General features: G+C 40.2%; 1 protein-coding gene across 1 annotated transcript in view; it reads right to left on the bottom strand.

Annotated features, from left to right (window-relative positions):
• LOC124276909 (A disintegrin and metalloproteinase with thrombospondin motifs 16-like) overlaps positions 1–22150 on the bottom strand; it is a 165646-nt gene that overhangs the window by 14419 nt on the left and 129077 nt on the right. The window contains 10 exon segments of the mRNA XM_046712576.1: positions 3035–3183; positions 6821–6916; positions 7534–7687; positions 8867–9004; positions 10092–10197; positions 13116–13212; positions 13215–13277; positions 15014–15097; positions 17332–17522; positions 21402–21558. Of these exon segments, the coding sequence (XP_046568532.1) occupies positions 3035–3183; positions 6821–6916; positions 7534–7687; positions 8867–9004; positions 10092–10197; positions 13116–13212; positions 13215–13277; positions 15014–15097; positions 17332–17522; positions 21402–21558 (1235 nt within the window).

The following is a 22150-nucleotide window of genomic DNA, read 5'->3' as shown; positions in this document are numbered from 1 at the left end:
CACCAGTCATATATCACACAGTCATACACCAGTCATATATCACACACTGTCATACACTAGTCACATACGATGCACAGTTATACACCAGTCATATATCACAGTCATACACCAGTCATATATCACACACTGTCATACACTAGTCACATATGATGCACAGATATACACCAGTCATATATCACACAGTCATACACCAGTCATATATCACAGTCATACACCAGTCATATATCACACAGTCATACACCAGTCACAGAATACACACTGTCATATGCCAGTCATTTATCACACATTCATATGTCAGTCATATATCACACAGTCATACACCAGTCACATATTACACACTGTCATACACCAGTCTTTTATCACACACTGTCATACACCAGTCATTTATCACAGTCATACGTCAGTCATTTATCACACACTGTCATACACCAGTCATTTATCACACACAGTCATACACATCATTTATCACAGTCATACATGTCATTTATCACACACTGTCATACACCAGTCATTTATCACACTGTCATACACCAGTCATTGATCACACACTGTCATACACCAGTAATTTATCACACACTGTCATACACCAGTCATTTATCACACACAGTCATACACGCCATTTATCACACACAGTCATACACCAGTCCTATATAACACACTGTTGGATATAGCACATCTGTGCACATACCAAATTTATCAATTGCCATGAATGAAATGTGTTTGATATTCAGAATTACTTTTAGGGTAACATGAAATGCAAGACTGACCTGAATTGCCTCTTACCGAAATCCCAACATAGACAGTAAACAAGAGACACCAATTTGAGCAATATTCTAGCCACATCACCTTAAGGGGAGGTGGCCACCCATATGGCCTTAGCACATTGTAGGTATTACATGCAGGTTTTGAGGATGACAAGGGCATGCTTCAACCCCTGGGAACCCCACAGTGCCAACCATCGCTGAGCATCCAAACACCTACTTGTCTTCCATACATAATCCTGCTTTTATGAGATGATCACAAGACACTTTAGAGTAATCAAATAGTGGGCCAGGCTCCCATCAATCAGAACTGTGTACACCAAGCAATCTGTTACACAACAATCATACTAAATCTATTATCTACCCTATCTGTGCTTCCTCACAACAGAGAAAGTGAGTCTTAGCTTGGATTAAGACAGCCGCCACGCTTCACATGATTAGCAATAATAAAACATTTATGGCAATAATTCCTGTCAGCCCTTGAGTCTCACCTTTGCCCCCAATAAGGGGGCACTGTCCCTGTTCTGAACACACCTCCAGGAACCGGTCCTCCTACAGGAGGTACACAAGCCTTAATCCCACTGTATAAGAATGACAGGCCTAATTCTGAAAGCGGCCCCTAGACCCCACAAATACAACTCAAGCAGAGAGCATTCACTGTATAATCAGAAAATTATAAAGTATAAAGTTTTGAAGTTGTTTTTCTGGTGTAAGAAATCAAAGAAGAAAAGTAGCCCTCCCCTTCCATGGCTGCCCTCAGGGCTATACAGTTCTTCCACTGTAGGTAACAATAGTTCTAGTGGGCACCTGCACAGAAAATAACAATGATTAGCTGTGTCCCTAATCCTAATTGAGCCTTTGAGCACACAAGTCTGAAAGGTTTAGTGAACCATTACTCACAATGTATGTTTGTAATAGTCTTCAGGTTGACGACAAGACAATTATTCTCTTTACCGATGTGCCTGTTGCATTCAACAATGAAGCAGTGTTTAATGTTGGCGGCATTGCCACTAGTACAATGTTGACTTAAGCTGTAAATGATGCTTATCCAGGAAGGACAACAGCTTCAGACGTAGGGCATTAGTAATAATATCAGCGCATCTTACACTACACACAACAATCAATTATAGGGACGCCTCTACTTAGCCTCTTGCTCCACTGTGTGAAAATCTTTGTCACTAAACCAATAAAACATCTCACAGAAGACAATTTTATTAGTCCCAAGCACACAGACAGACATCTCTAATGTTATGGGATAAATTTTTGTTATCTAATTCCAAAGACTCTTTTCCATTATAGAGTTTCAACAAAGATAAAAATGTGTTGGATGTGGCCTTGCAAACTGTACAAAACAGGAAACGAACAACAATGTCTTTGTTCGGTTACCTCTTTCAGACATTTGATAACAGATACACTCAGTGACAGACACAATATATTAAAGGATTTCCAATGGATGTGGGATGAGGTGGACTGTGCCAAGAGATACTTTGATAAAAAATAACTTTATTTCAGAGGATTATTCTGGCTGAATGCACTGTACCTCAATTGAAACAATATCAGTCTCTTTATCAGTAAGGTTGCCTGACTTTTAAGTGCAATTTCTCATGGTGTTGGTTGTGTTCTGATGACATGCTCTCAGGGTAAGATGACATACAAACGGGTCTGACTATCTGTCACCTCGTATCACATAACCTCACTTTACCCAATGTTACTGTCACACTATTCCACCTCCGGTCACACTATTCCACCTCAAGTTATTCCACTTCAGGTTACACTATTCCATCTCACCTCAGTTATTCCACCTCATGCCACACTATTCCATCTCACCTCAGTTTATTCCACCTCATGTCACACTATTCCACCTCATGTCACACTATTCCACCTCATGTCACACTATTCCACCTCACCTCAGTTTCTTCCACCTTTTGTCACCATATTCAAACACACGTCTGGTTATTTTATTTCACCTCAAACAAGGACCTGATCCAAGGAACCATCACTTAACTAAATCCAGCATTTAATTTAAAGATATCTGCTCTTTAGTATTTTGGAATTTTTCACAGATCTCTTTCCCATGCATGTTATGATTTGTTTTTCATCACATCTCAGCTTTCAAGCCATATATATTGTTATTGTTCTTTTAATCACAAGCAATCTTAAGGAAAACCTTTATAATTAAGCAATCAGGTATAATTTAACACAAAATATTATTTGTTATTTCTATTTTTTTGTGACTTGTGGTGCACACAGCATAATACTTAAAACATACTCACAGGGGATTGTTACACTCCCGGCTCCGTGACTTGACTCCCTTGCCGCAGGTCCGAGAACACTCGGTCCACTTGGTCCAAACAGACCAGTTTCCGTTCACTGGCTTTGGTCCATGGCGTCCATATTTCACACATTTACCTTGGCGACACCACTGAAAGAACAAGGTGATGAGTTAACTCTGCGATACAGGAGAAAATGTTAAGAATTGGAAACTATTTGAATCTGATTGGTAAATCAGTCGTATCAAATCACAATAATGATGGTTGAAACATCCACATGATTGCAGAAGCTAATATTTACATAAAATATCTTTTTCAGTCATGCTGTTAGGCATTTTGTACCATTATGGGTTACAAAATCCAGATTCATACATAATTCAAAACATGAGTGCCAATACATTTTAGAACAAAAACATGATACCAGTTGAGAAGGGTAAACGGTATTTCAAGTTTAAGGGATAACAGAAAGATTGAAATGTAGCACCTTTTCGATATCAATTACAAGGTCATAAATTTGTGTCAGAGTGAGGAGAGTGACAATACAGTGGTGATGTGTGGATTGAGCTATACCTTAAAAAATTGCTTTATTTTCTTTCATCATGTCTGCTTGAACTTGTTTTTTGGAGTACAAGCGCGTCCGGTAATTCCGCGCGTCCGGTAATTCTGCACAATAGCGTACTTCCGTATAGAGGTAAACATCGTCTGCTACCACATTTACGTTTGAAATCGGGACCTTTCTACAAGGGACTGGCTTTTAATCACTAAAGGTAAGTAAATAACAGTAATTGACAGATACATTGACAGTTTTACGAAAATTCGTTTTCTTCAGACTTTTAAACCTTTTTCTTCATTCTTCATAATTGGATTTAATATGAAACACTCTTCTTTACACTGATGAAGTGATTTTTTAAAATAATCTGGCCCTAATATGCTTCCATGCTTCGGATCTCCAGCTGGATGTTATGCGCATCAGTTGCTGCGCAGAATTACCGGACAGCAAGCGATGTCGTCAGAACGCTGGTAAGGTCAACCGTATGGCATAATGCAACGTTAGAATCTTATAGTCATCAGGAAAAACTTATATTTCTAGGTAAATATGATGCATACCAGCATGTTTAGTCACGTAAACAACCAAAAATAAGAGACGTTAGTTGCCGTGTTGCGATCGATGTGCTTAGGTGCGCGGAACTACCGCTATTGTATCAGTGTATCGAACTTTTAATGCCAGAAAAATATAATCATATAACCAAACAACACAAAAAGTGTAAAACTTTGCCTAAAGGCTGAAGATTTGGTTTCAAGTTTAACTTTATTAAATGGTTAGAATGGTTTGCGTGTTTGTTTGTTGTTTAACAGTGCACTCAGCAATATTCCAGCTATATGGAAGCAGTCTGTAAATAATTGTGTCTGGACCAGACAATCCAGTGATCTACATCATGAGCATCATCTACCCATTTGGGATACAATGACATGTCAACCACCAAGACAGCGAGCCTGACCACCTGATCCTGTGAGTTGCCTCTTACAACAAGCATGGGTTGCTGAAGAGTGAGTGAGTGAGTTTGGTTTTACGTCGCTTTTAGCAATATTCCAGCAATTTCACGGCGGGGAGACACCAGAAATGGGCTTCACACATTGTACCGATGTGGGGAATCGAACTCGGGTCTTCAGCATGACGAGCCTATGCTTTAACCACTAGACTACCCCACCGCCCCTGTTGCTGAAGACCAATATTAACCCGGGTCTGGAATCATTGCTCATAACATCAACCACTAGTCTGCCTGTCTGTGACTCAATCACATACATGCCCTCACAACAGCTGATATAGTGCTGCCTGAACTGAGACCATTCACTCACTTGCTGAAATCACCTTCTTTATAGCGGATTGTCATTTATTCAAGGAAGCAGTAAATTTAACATTTGTTAAAAAGTGTCTTTTTTCGAATCAGCAACAAATAAATGTCACTGAACAATAATCCGTCCTATCCGGAGTTGCTTGTGAGTCAACAAGCACCTGTTTGTCAATCCCTATCAATCAACCAGCACTCTTCAGCTAGGTATGATAAACATATCCAGAGGGCTGACCGATGGAGTCTGTACACGGTAACACTTACAAATGATTTGTTGAAAGAATTTCAAGAATTCCTGTTCATGTCAAGAGTTTAAACGAGGCACGCCCCAGTATAAGTTTGTAACTACTGGTGCAATGCTTAAAAGTTATCAAATGTTGTAGGAAGACGTCACCTTGCAGCACCAACCATCACGGAGGTGATCAGTGCACAGACACAATCAGATCCCTTTACTATAAGCTACACTGACCTACTCCCAAGGAAATATGCCCGAGTTTTTCCAATTGTCACTACATGCACGAAAATAAACATCAACCTGCTCACAAATCTCCTGACATTTTCCTTGGAAAAATAAGATGGTGTTCTTCAGCTCTCATTCAGACCGAAGCTTAGATAATACGTTTGAATTAGCCTAGGGCAGGATATGATATTCTAATTTTGTTTTTATGTAAGAAAATGTAAATCAAACAACTGTCATCAATTTAACAGGTTTGTTTTTTTCAGACTTTGTTTAAACATCACAGAACAAACTATAGATCTAATTACAGTTCGAGTTTGTGTCTGGTAATTCAAGTTTTTGTTATCGGATGTCATCTTTTATGCTGCAGTTGAAGAAATATTTGTTCATGAAGAGATACACATCCTGACTGCAACACTAGGCTGCCAAATACATCTTTTTACGCATGTAACATAGATGTGACACTTCCAGATTTCCTCATCAACCCAGACAGGGAGTGATAGCTGTGTAAGACTAGCAAATGTGAAATTCTTTGATTACTGAGTGATATGTTCCCACTGAGTGGACCTTAAAAACTGCCTTGATAATTACATGTCAGCGAGATATCTCAACAATCGCTAAATGTATTTACATTTACACTGATTTTGGAATGACAAAATCTAGGAGATGCAACTCCTGTTGAACGGGGAAACACATAAACCTGGGTGTAATAACCCTGTATCTGCAGCTCTGCCCCCATGTCACCACCTTGTGCCTACTACTCTCCCCCCATGTGACCAAGCTATTCCTACTATTCTCTCCAATGTGACCAAGCTGTGCCTACTACTCTCACACAATGTGACCAAGTTGTGCCTACTACTCTCCCCAATGTGACCAAGCTATGCCTACTACTCTCCCACAATGTGAACAAGCTGTGCCTATTACTGTCCCTAATGTGACCAAGCTATGCCTACTACTCTCCCACATTATGACCAAGTTATGCCTACTACTCTCCCACAATGTGACCAAGCTGTGCCTACTACTGTCCCTAATGTCACATAGCTGTGCCGACTACTCTCCCCCAATGTGACCAAGTTGTGCCTACTACTCTCCCAGTGTGACCAAGCTGTGTCTACTACTTTCCCTCCATGTGACCAAGATGTGCCTACTAATTTCTCCTAGTGTAACCAAGCTGTGCCTACTACTTTCCCCCAATGTCACCAAGTTGTGCCTACTACTCTCCCTCCATGTGACCAAGCTGTGCCTACAAATCTCCCCTAATGTAACCAAGCTGTGCCTACTACTTTCCCCAAATGTCACCAAGTTGTGCCTACTACTCTCCCCCAATGTGACCAAGTTGTGCCTACTACTCTCCCTCCATGTGACCAAGCTGTGCCTACAAATCTCCCCTAATGTAACCAAGCTGTGCCTACTACTTTCCCCAAATGTCACCAAGTTGTGCCTACTACTCTCCCCCAATGTGACCAAGTTGTGCCTACCTACCATACCCGCACCACAAGAGGTTCCTTCTGCTGCCGGCAGGAACTTGGTTTCACATCGCTTGTTGCCCCGGTAACACCATAACGCCTTACACGTATCCTGAAGAAAAAGCACAATATTTTAATACAGGGATGAGAATGGGTATGCGTGAAAAAAGAGCAAAATGAGCCGAGGAAAAGACGACTCAGATGAATGACCCCAGTGTGATCAAATCACCAAAATCATGAATTCATTGCAGTAATTCATTGTAATATCTGTATCTGCTTGTCAGTTAACTAAATGAATCAAACATATTACAAGCATCATTCAGGTGAGGTGAGGTGAAATTGGGTTTAACATTGTGCTTGAGAATATTTCGCTCATATGATGACGTGCATGCGTGTGTATGTGTATGTGCGGCTGCTTGTACTAGCCCAGACTTAAGCTGGTTTTATAGTGCTAGCCCACTGAGATACCATGCTGCAGTGAAGCATGAATACCCCACTCAGACACATTATACTGACTCCGAGCCGACCAGTCCTTGTTGTACCCATTAATGCCGAGCGCCAAGGCAGGGACCAACAAGTACCATATTTTAACATCTTTTGGTATGACGCGGTCGGGGATCGAACCCGCGACCTTCCGCTCTCTGGGCGGACGCTCTAACCACTACACCACGGAGGCGATCAGCATCATTCAGACAGGACACAGACAGCACTATGAGATAAGTCTCTCACCTTCCCAAAGTCATATGTACAAAGCTTGGCCTTGCTTCCAAACTGCCACTTGCACTGGACGTCAGCATTGTACAGCTCACCAGGCAGCTTGGTGGGGAACTTCAGCTCAGCCACATGCTTGGGTTTGTCCTCCAGGCAGTCGGCTTGAGGGGTGCTGGGGAATAACGCAGAGTGAGTGAGGTGGGTATAACACCGCTTTGAACACTATTCCAGTTATAACAGGTGTCAGTTTGAATGTTGTCGGGGAATAATGCAGTATGAGTGAGTGAGTGAGATATGTTCCAGGCTGCTTTGATGAGTGCTGACTCCTTTAATCTTCAAACAGTCAGCAAATAAGGGATTCATCTTACATCCATACTGGTAAGCGAACAGCTATCGCCATATTTTAGCAGTATTTACAAAATTACTCGTTCGTTAAATGAATGAAACATAATTTAATTATGATACTTAATTAGGTATTCACCGATGTGTCCAGCCCGTTCACTGCCGCTGATCATGTTTTATATAACGCCGAGGAAGGGAATCAATGCGAATCATGGCAGTATAAAGGGATGTTTTTTCACAACTAATTGTAACAGTTATCGCCATTCAGAATTTCTCATGCCATTCGTGAAATGATATATATTTATATCATACAGTAACCTAGAATAATTGATTGTGTGACTTTTTGAGTGTTTCTTTTACAGTAAATTGATAGGGAATGAATCAGTTAATGACTTGTGAACTTGAACTTGCTATTATATAGGTTGTGGGACTAAGTTAAAATTATTTTATAGGGTTCATAACTTAATCTTATTTTTCTCGATGTTACTTGCCGTGAAGAATTTTCTCTTGCTGTCCTTTATTGTTGTCAAATACCGTGGGGAAAAATACCGGAATTGTAATTGACCGGAACTGCGCATGTGTGATACAGATGTATTGGCGAAAACTGTTACGCGGCAATAACTGTTTGCTAACCAGTAGTATTTTTTAAACACCAAGATTATTTAGGTTAATGATATCGGATTATACCCAGACATCCAGATAAATATTATTCTCAAAAATAAGTTATATACTAAAAAACATCAATAAGCTTGATTTTCATAGTTTCATCCACGGATGGATGATCCATCAAGTGTGATCTGTTCTATTAACTGAGGGGAGATAACCTGCTGAATAAATACATGTTACCCTTGTTTGGAGAGAAGAATAATGTTTTTAAAAGTTACGTAATGACATGTTCAAACCATGGATAGGTTTGATGAGTACAGAACGTTTTGCTATGAATGTATGATCATGTCAGCAACCCATAAAGCCAGTCTATCGTGTATGTACCCACAGCTGACTCACTCACTTGAGGAACTTTGTGAGGTAGGCCCTGCTGCACGTGGACCACTGGAAGAGTCCATCTTTCCCCATGAGGGTAGGAGCCATGATAGACCCTGCACTGTGAGTACAGTAGTTCCCCTCGCCATCATGGTACATCCCGAAGCTGCAACACACACAAAACATTTGTCACATCCACATCCACAAACAATATCCTAAGAGTGAGTGAGTGAGTTAAGTTTTACACCGCACTCAGCAATATTCCAGCTATAAGGCGGAGGTCTGTAAATAATCGAAGTCTGGATCAGACAATCCAGTGATCAACAGTATGAGCATCGATCTGTGCAATTGGGAACCGATGACATGTGTCAACCAAGTCAGCGAGCCTGACCACCCGATCCTGTTAGTCGCCTCTTACGACAAGCATAGTCGCGCTTTTGTGGCAAGCATGGGTTGCTGAAGACCTATTCTACCCCGGATCTTCACGGGTCAAATCCATAAGAAAGAAAATAGAAATCTGGATAAAACATGAAGAGTGGCTTGTCCAGTTAAGACTCAGTTACTGTTTGTTTGTTTATTTGTTTGTTGTTCAATGCCACACTCAGCGGTACTCCAGCTATCCAGCTGTAATAATTGAGGCTGGATCAGACAATCCAGTGATCAACAGCATGAGCATCAATCTATACAATTGGGATATGATGACATGTGTCAACCAAGCCAGTGAGCCTCTTACGATAAGCACGGGTTGCTGAAGACAAATTCTAACCCACACCTTCATGGGTACAGTGACATATAGGTATAAAATTTTTGAACATACACCACATGTTGACAAGTCAGTATACAGATGTTTGATAGGCATTTAGAAGTTGGTAGGGTAATACAACACGCTTGATATGGATGTGCAACTTCTATATTATTTACACACGACGTTTCTGGGCTAATACTTCCCTTCATCAGGTGAATGACAGTGAATAGTTACAGAGGTATATATAGTATGTACAGGAAGCCACAGAGTTGTTATTACAACAGATTGGTGAGGGGGATTAAGTTAAATAGGGTATACATACTGTTTGTACAACATGTTTACATAGAGTGAATGACCATAGATGGAAGCCAGTATACAGTGATAGAGATTAGGTGATTGGGATGTACAATAATAGAAATTAGGCGATGGGATGTACAGCATGTTTTGGTAAACACCATTGTTGGAGGGAAATTAGTTAATGCACCAAGTCAGTATAGTCTCTACGTACTTGTGCCCCATTTCGTGTGCGATGGTGAGCGCTGTGGCCAGTCCTGTGTCCTCATTGATGGTACAGCTTCGGATTTGGTTACACATGCCCTCTATGGGAGCAAAACCTGAACACAAGGGGAATAACTCTCAATACTTCCAGTGTACCATTACATATAAACTGTTAGAAATACTGACACAAGCAACTCTTATTTCGACAGAAAGATACAAGTTTGATCATAACTGCTGAGAATAAAGACATTTAAGATCTGGAGTATGTCTAGGCATTAACTGCTGTCTAGCCGATGATGGATGAGTCCTGAACTGTAATAATGTAAACTACAAGGGCAAACATTCTGACAAAAATAATGAAATTTTATGTTGATGACAAAAAGTATGTGTAAAACATTCTGCAGCAGAGTGAGTGAGTTGGGTTTAATGCTGATCACTGGTATAACATCATTCCTGTGAAGTGTGAGCTTACTGTGATGAAATTCCAAATGGATGCAGGTCTTAAACATTTACCACTTCCATGAAACCAATGAGCAAAGGTATGGTGCCAACAAACCCAGAACATAATTTGGGTGAAGTGGGATTTGAACCCACAATCACTGTCTATGGTGTGACCAAGGGGTTCAACACTCGACACACTCACAACTGGGCTACCCTGGACCCTGTTGTTGCTGAAGTGTATGATAGATGTCTATAGGGTGCAAACTTTTGTGATCATACATTGACTTCTGTCAGCATGGTCAACTGGGCTACCTGCTCACACTTCATACTGGTGTTATGATAAGTAGAATGAGTGAGTGAGTTTTATGCCATTTTTAGCAATATTCCAGCAACACCACAGCAGGGGACACCAGAAATGGGCTTCACACATTGTGCCCTAGTCTGTCTCACAGTCCCTGAACCACATTAATTTCCCTACTGCCAAGCCCTCTCTGCAGTGCTAAAGCCCTAAATAAAGCAAGTCTAGATTTCCTCAGGTTCTGAATCTCTGGTCTCCCTAGGGCTCCTTTTCAATTTAAATGGGCTTGTTTGTTACTATCAAAATTATATATATTCAGAGACTAAGCCTTAGTCTAATTGTGCCCATGTGGAGAATTGAACCCGGGTTTTCGCCGTGACATCTGAATGCTTTAACCACAAGGCTACCCCACCGCCCCAGGATAAGTAGAGGCAAGTGTTTGATGGTAAACTGTATCTTGTTTTAATTCAATCAGAACAGGGATAACTGCCTCTGTGCTTTATCAGCTTTCAACAGAGACAATGTACTCTAACCATATCACCTCCCATCAATGTTAACTAAGAAGAACAGTTTCTCAATGTATATGAACAGCAGAGAAACCAGATGGCTTTTAGTAAACAAAACAACCTGGCATTTTGAGTCCTGCAAAGAAGGGCTGCATTACAACACTGAGCTGTACACCAGTGGAAGTATAGCAAAAACATAACCCTTCCTAACTCTGACATTTCATTCATGAAACCTATACAACTCAGTTCTTAGACGCTGGAATGTTTTGGTTCAACTCCAGAATAAAGCTTACACTTCTTTCAATATTGTTTAACTTAGTTTCCATGACAACGCAAGAAATAATTTTTGAATGCCAACAGGAACTATTCACAAACAGAAGTTTTTAGCTCAAAGGGAAATAGGTTCTGGTAACTTGGATGATTCTTGATTCAAGGAATTCAAAACTACTGACAGCTAACTCAAATCTTATGATGCATTACTATGTAACAGCTCTGTTTTCAGAAAGAAATACAGGCATATAGGGCAGAGGTAGTGAATGAGCATAATTAACATATGCTCCCTGAACACAAGAAACAAATGATTGCAGCTGAGAATATTACAGTAAATTTGGCTTATAATGAACTACTGTGTAACAAACTGATGGCATAATGAACAGTTGTCCCAACCACTTGCTGTACATATATTAGTTGAAATACATGTAAAGAACTATGATTTTAACAAAATAAAATTAGTGGTCCTTGAGGTGGTGGTGAGGTGAGGTGAAATTGAGTTTAACGTCGTGCTTCAGAACATTTCGCTCATATGACGACGTGCATGCATGTGTATGTGTGTATGCTTATACTAGCCCAGACTGAAGCTGGTTTTATAGTTCTAGCCCACTGAGATACCATGCTGCAGTGAAGCATGAATACCCCACTCAGACACATTATACTGACTCCGAGCCGACCAGTCCTTGTTGTACCCATTAATGCCGAGCGCCAGGCAGGCACCAACAAGTACCACATTTTAACGTCTTTTGGTATGACGCGGTCGGGATCCAACCCGCGACCTTCCGCTCTCCGGGCGGACGCTCTAACCACTACATCACGGAGGCGGTCAGTCCTTGAGGTCATTATTACCCTAGTGTAGTGCATGTAAGTCATTTATATATTATTGTTTTTAGAGTAAAACTATGAACCAAATTGTTGTTAAAAAAAATTACCGGTACCCAAAAAAATCCCTCAATTAATGAATTTTTTTAAGGAGATGATTTGAATAATATCTAAATTCTGCTTATTGTTGGAAATGTTGAATATTGTGTCAGGTGATAAACTATACTGCTGTTGAAACACTGTAGGAATACGGTCCCTTGTTGAAATATTCTGGTAACATCATGCAGGAATTAGCTCATCCATCGTACGTATGTAGGGATATTAACTTTGATTTTCAGTTTGAGTGAGTGAGTAGGTTTAGTTTTACGCTGCACTCAGCAATATTCCAGCTATATGGTGGCAGTCTGTAAATAATCGAGTCCAGACCAGAAAATCTGGTGATCAACAGCATGAGCATCGATCTACACAATTGGGATACAATGACATGTGTCAACCAAGTCAGCAAGTCTGACCACCTGATCCCATTAGTCGCCTCTTATGACAAGCATGGTTTACTGAAGACCAATTCTAACCAGGACCTTCACTGTTCAATCTTCAGCTTGAGCAACCAACTCTTTAACAAATGGCCTGAAACCATAAATGTTCAAAAAAAGTGCTAAAAGACAGTAATGCAGAACAGAAAATTCATGATTCGTACCAAGTGTATCACAGGGTGCATTCTTATAGGAGCAGAGATCCATTCCAGTGAGGAGTATAGCATGGTCATGCTGGCGACCGTTGGCTCCAACGAGGAACCGGACTGCCAGGTACAGAAGCTGTTGAGTGTTCGATCTGCATGGTGGCTCACAACCAGACCTGGCTACGTAATAACAACACTATGAGGGTTTTTTCAAAACAGAAAATGTTAAAGACAAAATTATTTATGTTAATGTCACACAATCTTGATAACTTTCTTCAGTGTGTATTTGGCAACTCCAGCTATCTCAAAGTTTCCCATGTGTTTTGATAACGTGGAGATAATGTTCCTGGAGTGTCATGAACTGAGATACACACATTACTTCAGGACTGAGTATAACTAGAGTCAATAAAACACTAATGAGACATATGTTCCTGATTACTTAACACATTTTATCATCCAAATCTTGCTTCCACATGGGATATCACTTGAATGAGAACAGTGATGTCTCCTAGGAGACAGTCGATCACAATGCTTTACAGACCATTGTGACATCATCAGTTACTAACATGTCACAATCAACTAACATTACTAATGTCTGGTTAGCTTACTGTTTACACTGAAGACATTACTGTTTACATTGAGATACTACTGTTTACAAACTGAAGAAGTTGGAAGAATGACTTTGGATGATAAATGGAATCTTAACCTCATTCCTTTCGACATCAAACATACCATCACTTGTCAATAAAATTAAGAGAAATTCCACTGAGACTCCCTGTATCTTCACACATGTTTCAAGACAGATAAACTTTAGCAATATGAAAGAATCTTTCTGTTCTTTACGTCTGTGGAGTACAACATACAACATGTGCCATATTTGGGATTACACTCTCTCAGTAAATAGTTTAACATCATGGCGGCTGGCACTTTACAGTACATTTTCATCACATGGATCAGAGTTTTGTCCTTATAGGATTATTTCACAAGATTGCCAAGAGTGAGTGAGTGAGTTAATATTTAATGTCACATCAGCAATATTTCAGCCATATTGTGACGAGAAAATATTTGACATTGAAATTGAATATGTGTATATTACGAAAATCTGTCATCAAAGGACAGAAAAACAACTAGAATGTCACAATTAGAATTAAAACTAGTGATGAAAGTTAAACCTAAGAGCACTATTTGGACAATACAATATAAAAACAGGCTATAGATCACCAACAACTGAAGGTAGATCACCATACTAGGGACCATGGGGACTTACAGTAATTTTGCTACCTGCATGGGCCCTAGTTGGATTTACACCATCCCTTCAGCCGCTGTAGGACAAGTTTAGCCAACAGTATAAAATAACAGCATTACTGCGTTTAAAAATCTGGTAAGTTTAAATTTAACTTTGAAAGTTTTTTGACTTAAGATTGCCAAGAACAAAGACTCTATCATATAACAATGTCCTAACTGCTTGACCCCCTTGTATTACCAGTAACAAGGCTTGACACGGTGTAGACTGGGAAACACTAAGTCAAGCTTTAAACAACAAAGTCTATCAGTGCCTTGTCAAGTGATGCCCAGCCAAAATGTGTCACCTTACCAATACAGTTTATGCTTATAATACTTGGATGATTTCCGGCATACAACAGGTCATGAACACTACAAAACCTTTCAGAACATCCCATTGTGCAGTCAATAACAGGAATAATCACAACTTGTATGTCAGCTTACCTCTTCCAGTAGAATGAGACCAAGAGACATATCAGCTTACACAACTCATTTTAGCTTACCCCACCTCTTTAAAAGAATGGGTCCAGCCTCCATGTAAACTTACACCACCCCTCCAGCAGAATGAGACACCTACCCATGTCAGCCCACCTCACCCCTCCAGAGGAATGGTCCCAACCCGCATGTCAGCTTACCTCATCCCCCTCCAGGAGAATAAGACCAACCAGGACTATATTGATGATGCTCCCGAGGCTCTGGTCCTCAAACAGCTTGGATACCTGTAATGAATCAAACATGTTGAAAAATATTTGCAGATGAAATAGCTCCAACTAACATATAGACTCTGCTGATTTGACATTTTCTCAGTAAACTTTAAATGAATTCTATAAACTCCTCAAATAGTCTCCTCAAATATTATTTCCATGTCATTATACCACATGATTTCTAAAAATTGTTATAATGTACATCATATATGTGTGAAATGTATCTATATTTCTTGTACCTGCTGAGTTTATATATGTAGTATATATAATATTGCCACTGTTTCTTCATGGAATGCTGTGCAATAAATATCTTATCTTATCTTATCATGAACCAGTGAAATTTATGCAAATTCAAGTCTTTTGATGCTAAAGACCAGAGTTAGATTCCCCACATGGGTACAATGTGTAAAGCCCATTTCTGGTATCCTGTGCCGTGATATTGCTAAAAGCGGAAGAAAACTAAACTCAATCACTCATTCAAGTCTTTTGCCTCTAAGGGTGATAATTTGTCCACATATATGCCAATTTTCACTAAAAATACTTTGTTTAAACTTAAGGTGCATTTTTATTGTTTCATGGTTTGACCATCTGGACATACAACACGCTGACCAAGATACACATGGACATTCACCATTGACCATATGCCACTGACTCAATGTACCACCATGTAAGTAAACATACATCATTGTAAACTGTTAAACGGTAGCACTCATCTGAATTCCATCACAGAAACTGTGTCATTTCCCTCCCTTTCATCCCCACCCTACTCCAGGCGGTGTTAGTAAATAGCAAATAATCTGACAACTACATAAATGACTTAACTATATCATGACAACCTGCCTTGAAAGAAAGTATTTCCTCTTTTGACAAACACAGACTGTATCCCGAGCTATTCACCTAAAGGAAAGGTGTGGCCTTACAACATGTCTTCAGTACAAGTGGCATGCCCTTTCAGTACTGGTCATATCACACAGTCCTGTATTGACCAAGTTCCTTGCTAATTATCAGCTTCCTTCTTGTTGAAATAACGCAAAGAATGTCCGTTAGCTTGACCAAAAGTGGTTTCTGACTTGATACCAAGTAAAAAGCCCAGCATATACACAAAATTAATATATTGGCTAGATTCAGTATACATTACAATACACTCAGAATAGGTCTAGAAGAGAATCATAACATATTACCAACAGTTATCCAGAAATAATATCCACAATTTAAAATAAATTAAAAATACTTTTCATGTATATACATGTCAAAATTTTGGCTTAATTCTCACACTGTTTCCATTCAATTAGATCTGTTGTAAAGTGAAAGTGTTAGAATGAACCTCCTTTGTATGCATACAATGTCTAACTTTTCATTCTCGAGTTGTTCGGAGAGCGCTACTCAGCAGTACTTTTGAACTGGAACTGGCGCTATATAAATGTTTTATGATGATGATGATGATGATGATGTATGATGTATCGTGAATGTATCTATATTTACTGTGTGTACATATCTTGTACTTTGTAGAATATTGCCATGTTTTCTTCACGTTATTCAATACCTGTTTTATGTCCACAATTCAAACTAAATATGTCCAGAACTGTCAGTATATATAAAAGCTTATATGCCCAGATGACTGATTAAGGCACATATTTTTTTCTTTGATAACATCTTTCATATTTAAAATTATTATCTTGCTGTCTTGATTTTAAGACTTACCATATTAAACATGATATACTCATTAAAAAAAGTACGGGAAGCTGAACTTTCAATTTGGATAGGGGGTATAAGCATTAGCAAACTTTTCAAAGACAGACATCAATGCTCCACCATTTATCTTTATCACCACCTCTAGACACAACGCATGGGATGCACGTGCACAACGCAGTAGCCCCATACACATGCATGGGGTGTTATTCTTGATTTTGACGGTTTTCAAGGTCGACTAAATCACTGTAGACCAGTACTTATGACAATCATCTAGCATCACACAGTTGTTAGTGTTTGCTTCTAGCCGTTATTGTTGTTGTCTTTTTAAAATGAAAATCGTACACATGCAAATTTCACGTCATAAACCAATGATCTTTCAAGAACGATTCCTGTACAAACAACTACAGTCATAAGGAAGTGCAAGTGGTGATGCACTCTCCAAGCATTCATTATTTTCATATCAACATTGGTTGACTCTGATATATCTCCCAAAATTTTTCAATCGTAAATTAAAAATGAAGTTCTCCTACTTTTTTAAAGAGTATATTAGAACTTACCATATTAAACAGGGTGAGTGTGTATGTTGTTATATTCTTGTCGCCATGGTTATGGTACATTGTTTTATCCACCACAACCAGCATCTCCACTGTTCGTTCCGTGACTGCCTGGGTCTGTGGCCATTGCTTCCTACTGGCACGGCGCCATCGCCATTGTCCATAACTGTCATCCTGGAATGCTTGGGTAAATGCTACCTCAAAAGAGAAACAAATAAACTCAAATAAGTAAGTGTACAAGACAAACTGTGCTGCTGTTTTGACCGCCTCCGTGGTGTAGGGTTAGAGCGTCCGCCCGGAGCGCGGAAGGTCGCGGGTTCAATCCCCGACTGCGTCATACCAAAAGACGTTAAAATATGGTACTTGTTGGTCCCTGTCTGGCTCTCGGCATTAATGGGTACAACAAGGACTGGTCGGCTCGGAGTCAGTATAATGTGTCTGAGTGGGGTATTCATGCTTCACTGCGGCATGGTATCTCAGTGGGCTAGCACTATAAAAAAAACCAGCTTAAGTCTGGGCTAGTACAAGCAGCCGCACATACACATACACACGCATGTACGTCATCATATGAGCGAAATATTCTCGAGCATGACGTTAAACCCAATTTCACCTCACCTCACCTGCTGCTGTTTTGAGTGGTCTTGGTGTTTAAAGTTCTATTCTTGTCATGATGGTGGTGGTCTTTGTGGGAGTGTTTAGGATTGTGTCATTTTCGTGATGGTGGTGGTGGTCTTTGTGGGACTGTTTAGGATTGTGTCATTGTCGTGATGGTGGTGGTGGTCTTTGTGGCAGTGTTTAGGATTGTGTTCATTGATGGTGTTGGTGTTTGTAGACAACTGTTTAGGATTGTATTCTTGTCATGATGATGTTTGTGGAAATGTTTGAGATTGCGTTTAATTTGTGATGGAGGTGGCGTTTGCAAAGGTGTTTGTGTGGTGGAGGTATCTTGGATGGATGAACTTCATTGAGGAAAGAAGCGATGGATTAGGTAAGAGTAGAGCTAGTGATGATGGTCACATTGCTGAATGAGAAGGGGATTACTATGATTCACTCTGCCTTGAATAACTGGATGTATTGGTTTACTCTGAGACATTCACTGTTCTTCTTGTGCTGAACAGTAAGTACTTGATGACAGTGGCTGATGACTGGGACAAGCTGGCCAAACATCACCAGATGGGGACCATCAGCTTCTGGGATGAATTCCTAAAGACCTGGCCTGACCTGACAAAGCTAATCTCCAACACCCGCTAATTGTTCTACTTTCCTTCATCACCACAACTGTGGAGGATGAAAACCATAGCAAGTATGGCACCTGCCATATCACAATTTCTCTTTCAACTCACAGCAGCCTGGGTGGCAGGCAGATCAAGCTGTCTCCTGACTGCCCAATCTACCTTGTTAGTTTGTAATTATATGTTTGTTTTCCTGAACCTACTGAACTTGGTAGAAAATACCAGGCCAGATGTACCATATCAAAATATTTGATATTGCCAGTGGAACACTAAAGTCACTTAATGGAACCTGCCAAGCAAAGTGTTATGGCGAAGAGGAAACTAAATATTTGTTGTTTTCGTGTAAACACTGCTTCTCGGTATCCTTTCTGGATGATAATGTTTCCAAACCAAAACAGGGAGAAAAGAACTTCACACTGACTGTTTGAAAAAAATGTGCTGATTCCCATCTGAAGTAATATAAATATTGCATGGACCTGTATAAATTACATGAAAAAGAAGCAAGCTTTAGATAAAGCTTGACCACAAGGGATTATTTTCAAGTCACGCTTGTTCTCGAGAGAGATTGGAGGCTAATAACTAGATTCATTCTTGTCCTATGGAGAGAAGGAAGGCTACAGACTAATTTCACGCTTGTCCTACAATGAGATAGGAGGCTACAGACTAGGTTCATGACTGTCCTACAGAGAGAAGGAAGGCTACAGACTAGGTTCATGACTGTCCTACAGAGAGAAGGAAGGCTACAGACTAAGTTCATGATTGTCCTACAGAGAGAAGGAAGGCTACAGACTAAGTTCATGACTGTCCTACAGAGAGAAGGAAGGCTACAGACTAGGTTCATGACTGTCCTGTACACTGACTAAGTTCATGATTGTCCTACAGAGAAGGAGGCTACAGACTAGGTTCATGATTGTCCTACAGAGAGAAGGAAGGCTACAGACTAGGTTCATGATTGTCCTACAGAGAGAAGGAAGGCTACAGACTAAGTTCATGATTGTCCTACAGAGAGAAGGAAGGCTACAGACTAGGTTCATGACTGTCCTACAGAGAGAAGGAAGGCTACAGACTAGGTTCATGACTGTCCTACAGAGAGAAGGAAGGCTACAGACTAGGTTCATGATTGTCCTACAGAGAGAAGGAAGGCTACAGACTAGGTTCATGATTGTCCTACAGAGAGAAGGAAGGCTACAGACTAGGTTCATGACTGTCCTAGAGAGAAGGAAGGCTACAGACTAAGTTAATGACTGTCCTACAGAGAGAAGGAAGGCTTCAGACTAAGTTAATGACTGTCCTACAGAGAGAAGGAAGGCTACAGACTAGGTTCATGATTGTCCTACAGAGAGAAGGAAGGCTACACTGACTAAGTTAATGATTGTCCTACAGAGAGAAGGAAGGCTACAGACTAGGTTCATGACTGTCCTACAGAGAGAAGGAAGGCTACAGACTAAGTTCATGACTGTCCTACAGAGAGAAGGAAGGCTACAGACTAAGTTAATGACTGTCCTACAGAGAGAAGGAAGGCTACAGACTAGGTTCATGATTGTCCTACAGAGAGAAGGAAGGTTACAGACTAGGTTCATGACTGTCCTACAGAGAGAAGGAAGGCTACAGACTAAGTTCATGATTGTCCTACAGAGAGAAGGAAGGCTACAGACTAAGTTCATGACTGTCCTACAGAGAGAAGGAAGGCTACAGACTAGGTTCATGACTGTCCTACAGAGAGAAGGAAGGCTACAGACTAAGTTCATGACTGTCCTACAGAGAGAAGGAAGGCTACAGACTAGGTTCATGACTGTCCTACAGAGAGAAGGAAGGCTACAGACTAAGTTCATGACTGTCCTACAGAGAGAAGGAAGGCTACAGACTAGGTTCATGACTGTCCTACAGAGAGAAGGAAGGCTACAGACTAGGTTCATGACTGTCCTACAGAGAGAAGGAAGGCTACAGACTAAGTTCATGACTGTCCTACAGAGAGAAGGAAGGCTACACTGACTAAGTTAATGATTGTCCATCAAAAAGAAGGAAGGTGACAGACTAGGTTCATGCTTGTCCTACAGAGAGATGGGATGATGTCCTATATAGTGGGCCAACTGATGTGTGACAAGGAATTTGGATGATTGGAGATTGATGTTCATACTACAAGCTACTGAATTTTTCTGTCAGTACTAATTCAATTGCATCCAGACTATAGGATATAATTAGGCCAGCAACCCTTTTTCCACATCAGTATCAAAATTCCTTTTTAATATGTAAACACTGAAATTCACAGTTTTGTGAAAAAACTCACTCACTCACTCATTCACTCACTCTTTCGGCATGATGCAGTGGCAGATCAAATCCCAGACCCTCAGTTCTCCAGGCAGATCCTCTGTCCACTAGACCAAGGAGGTGACCAACAGCATCATAAAATAACTCTCATTCACTCCCAAACCCATCCATGTTGTTTGCTTGTTTTTCAAAAGGGCACTTACCCACAATGTACACAGAAGACATTGTTATAAGACCCTAATGCCCATTTGTTCATGCCAGAAATAAAACAATCGAATTAAACAAAGAAAAAATCAACATACACTTTTTAAACAACCTGTATTTTCAGTTATATTAAATTTCATATTTTGCCCTGTGGAGAGCCTTTCTTCATGCTAGTGCAAAAAGATCAATCCACCATTTTCCATTTACACAGCTGTATATGAAATAGGACAAATTCTTACAGATGGTTCTGGTCTCAAAAACAAAAGGAATTCCTTGACACCTTTTGTCAAAATAATTAAGATAATTTCACCTCTAAGTGTGAAAAATATACTATAGACTGTGAAGTGAAGTTATTGAATGCATTCTTACCAGAGGATTTTGGGGATTCAAACATCCGTTGATGACTTGTCAATATTGACAGTTTGTGGGGCTTGCCAATTGTATTGTCAAGGTCAAGGTCAAGAACAATGTGATGCTCGAGAGGTTCGATGATATAGTCTTCTTCAGCTGTGCGTATAATTCCTGTCTGCAAAGAAAAAATAACTTCTGAACATTGTCCTTAAAGACATCGAAAAACACGATATTCATAAGAATATGGACACTATCGCCTAATTATATAGCCTTTGATCAGGTCAAACTGAATGGTGTTGTAGACAGACAGACAGACAGACAGACAGACAGACAGACAGACAGACATTCCACCTAATCTATAGTCCGTTTGGCTCAAAAGTGGACCTTGTCCTCTCTTTGCACTCCTCCCTCGTAACTAATAGTGAACCGTATCAAAATTTTAATGATAGTCTGCAAAAAACTCACTGAGTTGGTCTGATGCGTTGATTATGATCAGCGTTTCATATGTGTACTAGCTTTTCAGTTAGATTACAATTCATCAGTCCACTTTTGAGCCAAACGGACTATAGGCCTGGGGCTCCTTTCACAAAGCACTAAGGTGATCGTAAGTCACTAAGGTAACCTTAGTGCAATGTTAAAGAATGGGAGTTAAGGTTAACCTCAGTAAAGGGTGCTTCGTGAAAGGAGCCCCTGAGCAATAATCATGACCTTGTTTCTCCACAGACAACAATTAAACCAGCTTCTGTGAGACAACTTTGCTCCAATAT

This window comes from Haliotis rubra, unplaced genomic scaffold (assembly GCF_003918875.1).
Source record: "Haliotis rubra isolate DU_JTF1 unplaced genomic scaffold, ASM391887v1 Scf215, whole genome shotgun sequence".
Classification (NCBI taxonomy): Eukaryota; Metazoa; Mollusca; class Gastropoda; order Lepetellida; family Haliotidae; genus Haliotis; species Haliotis rubra.
The sequence above is the reverse complement of the archived record's forward strand: the minus strand, read 5'-3'. Positions and strand labels throughout refer to the sequence as shown.